The 8,010-nt window shown below is 43.4% G+C and overlaps 1 protein-coding gene across 1 annotated transcript; it reads left to right on the top strand.

Annotated features, from left to right (window-relative positions):
* Positions 1–5,982: 5,982 nt before the first annotated feature.
* Positions 5,983–6,640, top strand: SETTUDRAFT_28691 (uncharacterized protein; the record flags this gene model as incomplete). Its single annotated transcript, XM_008028068.1, has 2 exons — positions 5,983–6,126; positions 6,416–6,640. The coding sequence occupies 2 exons, from the start codon at positions 5,983–5,985 to the stop codon at positions 6,638–6,640; spliced, it is 369 nt and encodes a 122-aa protein (XP_008026259.1).
* Between the last annotated feature and the right edge of the window lie 1,370 nt (positions 6,641–8,010).

Below are 8,010 nucleotides of genomic sequence, written 5' to 3'. Positions count from 1 at the left end.
TTTATTGATCTTGAGTATAGGTCTGTCAATTATCGTTTGGTCCCTGCGATGTCGTGTGTCGGCTAAGAGCGTCAGCTCTTCCGTTTTCTTTTCCTGGTGTATAGACGATCTTGAACTGTATCGTCCTAGTTGTTCGGCCCATCTAGTCTGTCTTCTGTTGAGTATCTTCGTCGTTGTGAAGCGTACTAGATTTTTGTGGTCCGTGTAGACTGTGAGTTCCGAGCAGCTTTCTGCGTATACTCTCCAGTGTCGTAGACATGCTACAATAGCTAGTAATTCCTTGTCGTGTACATCGTATCGTTCTTCTGGTCCTGAGAACTTCCTTGAGTAGTATGCTACTGGGTGCCATTTGTCGTTGATAAGTATGCTGGCACAGCCTCCTAGGGCTAGGTTTGATGCGTCTGTTTTGATCTGACTTTAGTTTATCTAGCTGTTACGATCCGTGACCAGTAACAAGAGGAAACTGCTCACTAGTGATCAGTTTCGAGGATCCGAAGGATGCACTACGCCGCAATCCTTCGCAGCCGTGCCGCAGTCACGTGACCTGCTCAGTGATCAGTACCTCTTGGCAGTACTGAGCAACTGAGCATATTGCATGAAGCTTTAGTATATAGCACTAGGCATTGAGCCCTTATGGCTCGATGTGTTCAACTTAAGTTTTGAGTACAAGTACAATACAGAGAGTTATTCTACTTGCACGTTACTGTCCTCGTTTGCACCCTGTCACTCTATCTGCGAAAACCAACCAACAAGAAGATCAATACCAGAAGTCTTATATTACTTCCACTTGATCTATACTCTTAACACTAGCTCACTAGTCCACCAAGGTTTTAGCTTTAGTTTCTGGCTAACTAGTGGGTGGATTCTTTTAGAGCTGTTTGTACTACTGTTGTAATATCTTCTCCTAGTTTCTCTAGTTTCTCTACTAGGGAGTTATCCTGACCTAATAGGATCTTTCTTGATAGATAGCTAGAGGTGTGGGGTAGGTCTAGTAGTTGTGCCTCTAGCTGTCGGTTGTTGACTTCTTTATTAAGTGTATTATTGAAGATGTCCTAGTTAGTCTTTTTAATATTAAATCTCTTTAGCTGGCTAGGTAGCTAGCCTAGGCTTTCAATACTAAAAAGGATTGCGTGGTGGTCTAATCCAACTCTTGGTATAGTTTGCTAGTCCTGGATTTTGGCAGCTATATTATTGGTTGCAAAAGTAAGATCTAGTACGCTTTCTTGCCGCATATTTACTCGAAAAAAGGTGCCAGTCCCTAGAGTATTTAGTAGAGAAAGGTTTTGGTTGTCTACCCACTCTACAAGATCCTCTGCTTCTTGGTTTGGGTTTTTATCCTGTAGGCTCCATCTAGGGTAGTAGGTGTTAAAGTCCCCTAGTATAATTGAGGAGGGTTCTAGAGTCTCTTTAAGTAGGCGCCTTTGGATTGTTGTCTTGTTAAGCCTTTCTTTTAGGCTTTTTTCGTTATAAATGTTATATATATAGATCCTAGTTAAAGAGGAGAGTATTGTAATAGCTTGTAAATCGTTGTTGTTGCTAATATATAGGTTAACCTCTACATCTATGTCTTTTCTGATATAAAAGAGCGTTCTTGGCCTTAACCCCTTATAAGTAGGGAGTATTTGAGTAAAGTCTTGGTGGGCGATTGATCTAATATTCTCGTAGGTATGTCCCTTTAGTAGCCAGGGTTCCTGAATAGCGATAATCTTGGCGTTTACTTGAATAGCTAGATTTAGAGCGCTCTCTGTAGCAAGGCTACTTCTATTAACATTTATTTGTAGGACTTTTAACATTCTAGTTAGAAGAGGTAGTAGTCCTAGATGTCCTAGCTTGTAGGATTTTGTAGTTTTAGCTGTTAGCTGCGTAGGGCTTGCTACAATTTACACACTTAAAGATAGTGTAAACGCAAGGCTTGCCTTTGCTTAAACAAGAATTACACTTGTAGAGGCTAGTGTGGTGGGCTTCGCTGCAGATCTAGCAGGCTACTTTAGAGCATTTAGCCTCTAGGTGCCCAAAACCTTGGCATTTAGAGCACTATTTAGAGTTATTAATAACTCTTAGTTTCTCTGCTCTAAGGCTCTGCCCTAGAATATAGAGCTTTCCTCTAATAGCTCTTTGGGCTTCTTGTTCTGTAGCAAAAGCTACGCAGGCGGATCTAAAGTTTTGGTTTCCTCTTCTAGATTCTAGTGTTAGCTAGAAGGGGTTGCCTACTACCTTTAGGCCTTTATTGAAGATTTCGATTTCCTCCTTTAGGACCTCTAGGCTATGGTTTGTTGGTAGTTTATGGATAACTACTTTGAACCAAGGGGTGATTGGTTGGGCTGCTTTGAACTCTGTGATATCCTTCTAGATCTCTTGGTTTTCTAGAAGGTATTTTGCTAAAAAAGCTAGGGTGGTAGTAACTATTTTATTGCCTTTTGCTAAAGGTGTTACTAAGGCTACTACTAGGGATTGTACCTCTCCCTTTATTGTAAAGGCTTTGTTGAAGGCGTTTCCAATTTTTAGGGCGTCAAATACAGTAGGTATATCGCTAACTAGAACGATTTAGCAATCTAATAGGCTAGTAGTCTTTTTTTAGTTGTCTTTTTAGGTGTTTTTTTTGTGTGTTTTTAGTTTTTTTTTTAGATATATGTCTAAGGTTGTTCTTAATTACTAGCTGCTACTATTGCGTAGGAGCTAGGGGGCTAAGCTTAAGGTTAGGTGGGCGGGGTATTTGGTTTTTTAAGGCGTCTAACTTTCTCTCTTAGTTCTTTAGAGACGTTAGATAGAGAGGAGATTTAGTCTTCTAGAATTGTAGAGTTTTTCTTGTTTACTCTGCCATTCTCTGTAAAGTCTCTAAAGACTTCTACAAGGTCTAGTAAACTAGTTTGCCTAGTAGGGTTGTTTTTAGCTAGGTTAGCTGCTTAGATTACTAGGTTTCTAGCAATCTCTAAGGCCTCCTTAATAGAGGTTGCCTTTGGTGTTTTCCCTACTGTAGGGTATCTTGGCACTGCTCCAATAAATGGAGAAAAATTACTCCTTGTCCTAGTATAGGTAGGCCTAGGCGGTTCTTCTGGTTGCCTGTTAGGGCAAGGCGTAGAGGCCTCCTTAGCTATCTTAATTTCTGGATTATTATCCATTAGTCGTTTGCTTGTGCCTCTAAGGTCCTTTAAGGCTAGTCTTTTTTTGTTATTTTTATTATTTTGATATATTTCTGTTTCTTGCTAAATTTAAGCTTCAATAAGCTCCTACGTTCCTATTAGCCCCTCTAGTCTTGGCATTAGAGCCTAAGCTCTGTGAGAAAATTCTCACAGGCGTGAGATAACGAAGGAAGGCCTCTTTCTTCTCCCTACTGCGCGCTAGCGCCTTAGCTGCAGGTGTTGAAAGTGCTGTTAGTCGATTCCTCGTGGTCGGTTCTCCTAGATAGCGTGCTTTCCTAGCGGCTTCTAGACAACTCGAAGTTGGTGGTGTCGTGTAGTCGATACAATAGAAGATATATAAATATCAAGATCTTACAGATAGTACACAGGTATCTTACAAGACACATTTTATACCACTCTAAATTCGATAAGAAACAATAATCAACAGTGTAAGTGCATAAAGCTTAGACGCCAGCCGTACGCTAAGTAGATTGCAGCATGAAGAGCTTTTCAGTGTCGATTATCTTCCTAGCCGCTTACGCGACGGTCTTCGTCGCTGGAATGCCGCATGAAAAAAGACAAAACGTTTGCGAATCTAACTCGTACCCTACGCAGAGTAACTGCCAAGGTGCCTGCTTCTCTAAGGGCTGTCATCAACAAAGTGATGGCTGGCATTGCTGCAACTACTAGTCAGTGAGTGAACAATCGAAAACACTAAATTAAGTTCTACACTTACTCGGGAAAGAAAGGCGTGACTGCAAATATAGTAGGCACACTACTGAATACGGTCGCCGAAAGGCTACGGAAATCATGCAAAGGAAATCATGCCACATGGATGACGCAGATAGGAATGTATCATCGCAATTGCTACTACCATCTTCACGTGGTTCAAATTAAGCTCTGTGATGTTCAACGCTATCAATAATTCGCGATGTCTAGTACGACAGCTACACAACAGCTGTTGATATCAGGTCGTTAGGCATTTATCTCCCAAGCGACGAACGAATGGTGTTAATAATTTTTCTATTGGTGTACATGCACATCCCACAAAGGTGTAACGCACGGTACTGTGGAGCTTGAAGCGTCGGCCGCTTCTCCACCTTGAACCTACACTATCAGCATAAGTAAGTATCCGAGGCACCACGGAGGAGACAAGCTTATTTTTCGCTCGACGCAGGCCTGGAAGCAAATTTCATCGAGGTAGCCCGCCGGGTGCTTAGCTGGAGCGCTGAGACGGTTACTTCCAGGACCTCGTGTGCCAGCCTGCACACCTTGCCTATTGTCTCTCGGCTTTCAGAATCGAGAAAGCCGACTTTGGAGCGATTCAAGTACTGTTTAGCCCCTGGAATGCATGTCTCACATCAATCTGGGCCCTTGATGGACTCAGGGATGGCTCGTTGTGGGGAAGGTGAATCGACGGGCCGAACGAACCTAGTAAATGAAAAGGCCTGGAAACAGTCTTGCGAGCAGAAGAAACTGTCATGAACGCTTGACTTGAGGCAATTAGGGCAGTGCAAATCGCTGGTCTTGTTCTCACAGTCTACTCCTAGACACTTATACCTACCAGGCGCTATCACTTTTGCGTTAGCTATACCCGAAGACTGAGTAGTTCGGGATGTGGAGATCGGCAGTAGTAGACACGCGAGGCGCCGAGAATCTATTACAATGTCTGTGCGCCTAGCCTTGGATAAGGTTTGAGTAGAGTATCTCGTAAAGGCTGGCGTGATTTGTCCCCCTCTTTTTGAGACTTATCCCCTGCTTAAGTACCGAATTGCTTTGCATCTACACAGCTTCATACTAGCAAATTACAAGTAGGGTCTTAAACGTTATAGTTTCTTCCTATTGCTATTGAAAGTTTACAAATGTAGGTACAGGATACTTTAGCGTATGCAAAACGTGTTCTAGGCTTTCAAAATAAATATCACACTAAGAGATGCAGTAAATTTTGCAACGTAGAACGCAAACTTGGTTATTTCCAGTACTTCTGCGGGGGTTAAATCTTAAAAATAGGGGCACGAATCACGCCAGCCACGTAGCTGTCCAGGGTAACTATGTGAGGGACGTGAATAGTAGCCTTAGCGAGAGTTATCGATAGCTTGAATTAGTTGACTAAGCGTAGAAGCACCTTTGTAAATAGGTAGAAAATGCCTAACATGAAGTATAAGTAAGATAGAAATAGTTGAAGCTTAAGTCAAGATAAAGTGAAAATTGACCTAAACCAAGAATCTCTAAGCTTGATATGCTTGTAGAGGCGTCAGAGAGATAGTCTAGTATTCGGATCGCGGTTTAGTGGAATATCCTTAACTGGCAAAGGAGAAGAGAAATTGCCAAGCCTTGGGCATTTCTGCCAGTCCAGGGATAACCTTGTGATCGTTGCGTTGTCTTTGACTGCTTTTACTTTACCCTCTCTTATTCTTTTGCGTTCTTTTTCAGTTTGCTTGGTGTGCTCTGCTCGCCTGCTTTCCCTTGGTGCGCATGAAGATCTCTAACGCCCTTTTCGGCTTCGATTGGTTGCACTTCTAAGCTCCTCGAACTCTTCCCCTTTAATACTGTCAAGACCCTTTAAATGCTCTTTTTGAAAACATTTTTGCGATAGTTTAGGGTGTCGCGTGGTGAAGGTTGCTGGGTGTTGAGTAGGTGACCTGTGCTTCTACCACCTTCACCTTCACCTTCACTTCGTCTTTGCTGCCTAGCCCTCGCTTACCGCCACTTACCTCGCTCGCGAATGGAAAATCCCACATTTCATTATCGTGCAATTCTCTCACTTCTGCTGTTGCAAGCCCCACTGATCTCCCACTTCTCTTACAACTCCTACTAACTCTTCGCTTCTTCTTCGTTGGTCATCGCACGCACCAGTCCCGCCATGTCGTCCGCCAAAGAACGGAAGCTCAATTCCACTGACAAAGCCATTCTTTCTATGTGCGACATCAAAATCTGCGATTACAGGTCAGGGCGTATCGAGTTTGAAAAGACGCTAGAAGAGATCGAGTCACACATTCGCCCTGGCGTTGGCCTCATAGGTACCAAAGATGAAGAAGAAAACTTCTACAAGGGCAAATACAGTCAAGAGAAAGATTAAATTGCCAGTGCTAGGTTGAATCTAGGACTGCAACTTCAAGAAGACATAACAGAAGGCAGCGATGTTTAGTCAGATGACGAAGAGTAACAATCAAGCGATCTTACCTAGCTACTAGATAGATCTGTTTACACAACTTACTAGTGCTTTAAAGAGAAATAGACGGAAATAACCGTAAGCGAATATTTTACATTGTAATGCATCTTCTAACACGTGCCAGGAGGCTCTACATGCCGTGAAACCGATGGAAAAACCGCCCCACATGACCGTAGTCCCGCACTATTACCAACTCAAGGGCGCAGCTCAGATTGACTTTGCGTGTCGATCTATCTTTCGTGGCACCTTGGTCGGTGATGGAAGGGGTCTGGGAAAGACGCTGCAAGCCGTTCTCAGCATGTGGAACCAACGAGATGAGCCTGGCCTGTCGGCGCAATTGCTCAATTAAGGCATTAGAGAAAGATCGTGCCATTTGAATCGCCCAGAGCAAGACATCTCTCGAGACTAGTTCTGATAATCTTCAAGTTGGTACTGAAGACTGAAGCAGGGAAAAGGGGTTTCTTAGGCTAACGCAGCCCTCAAGCACATGATTGTCAAGGTTCGGTAGCATCAAACCGTCATTAATAGAAGCTATCCAGAGTGAACTTGCATGAAGTTTCAATTCCATGCGATACCAGACGGCGCGCTTGGTGTTGATGGTGAAGGACATGGTGATGGATTCTTTGGAGATATCCGAAAGGGCAGTGATGTGTAATGAAGAATTGAATTGAAGAGAGCTTTGAAATTGTCTTACAGCAGAATCGAGCTGCAGAGTGAAGAGAAATACCACAAATTGCGCATATGCAGCCTTTCTATCGTGCTGGTGCAGAGGGTCGTTGGCGAGCCTTGTGCTTAATAAGCCTGCTCCCCATGTACGCTACTTCGTTATGAAAGGCGGTGCGTTGTAGAGTCTACTATGCTGTAAAATATTCTGCGTTGTAGAATCTGCTGTATCGTAAAATCATTATGTTGTGAAAGCTGCTGCGTTGACAAGTTCCAATCATGCATCAAACAAACAGGAGCGTAACCAAATTCACTAAGTGATCACGATTTTTCAGTGCTGGCTCATTTGGACACGGATCAAAAATAGCACAGGTCAAAAGGGAGGAATCGCCACGGAAGACGATGAGATTAGACAGAAATTGATATGCGAGCGGAATTTCAGGCACAGATGAAAGCAGCTATGTTCAGGGTCAGTCTAGACAAGACGGCAGGCCGGAGTGGGCTCAATGGTTCAAATATGGCAAGACAGTCTTAATATACCTGGCGTGAACTTTGTTCGTATCAGTGTTGAGGAATTGTCCGACGACGTGCATGAGCTATGTTCTCTTTTAGCTGACAACTTGAAGCGGTTGTTATCTTGATCATAGTTGTCTCGTGAGGGAGCTATTCGTTTTCTTTTTGATTCTGGGTTTGAGTTTAGTTCGGCTGATAGCTACAGTGCACCATATCCTGTCGACGATAGGCCGTCCTGTGCAGCGTTCTTTAGGTGCACATCAATCCCAATCCCACAGTCAACCTTGTGTCGGATCCATTAGGAGAAATTTCTTTAAAGCTATCTCAAGAACTCGACACTTCAGCCATTGTTCCAAATTTCCATCTTCCATCCCGCTGAAGACGAATTTGGGTGCAGAAAAAAAGGGTCACAGTGCTTGCGTTACTACCCTTCTGTGAGGACGTATTCAGGTGTGGTCCGGGAGGAAGATAGCATCGCTGGTACCGCTCCGACCTTGAGGGATCGTATAACTTTGTAGCCACCGATCCAACGATCAGTAGTGA

Source organism: Exserohilum turcica (assembly GCF_000359705.1).
Source record: "Exserohilum turcica Et28A unplaced genomic scaffold SETTUscaffold_22, whole genome shotgun sequence".
Lineage (NCBI taxonomy): Eukaryota > Fungi > Ascomycota > Dothideomycetes > Pleosporales > Pleosporaceae > Exserohilum > Exserohilum turcicum.
The sequence above is the reverse complement of the archived record's forward strand: the minus strand, read 5'-3'. Positions and strand labels throughout refer to the sequence as shown.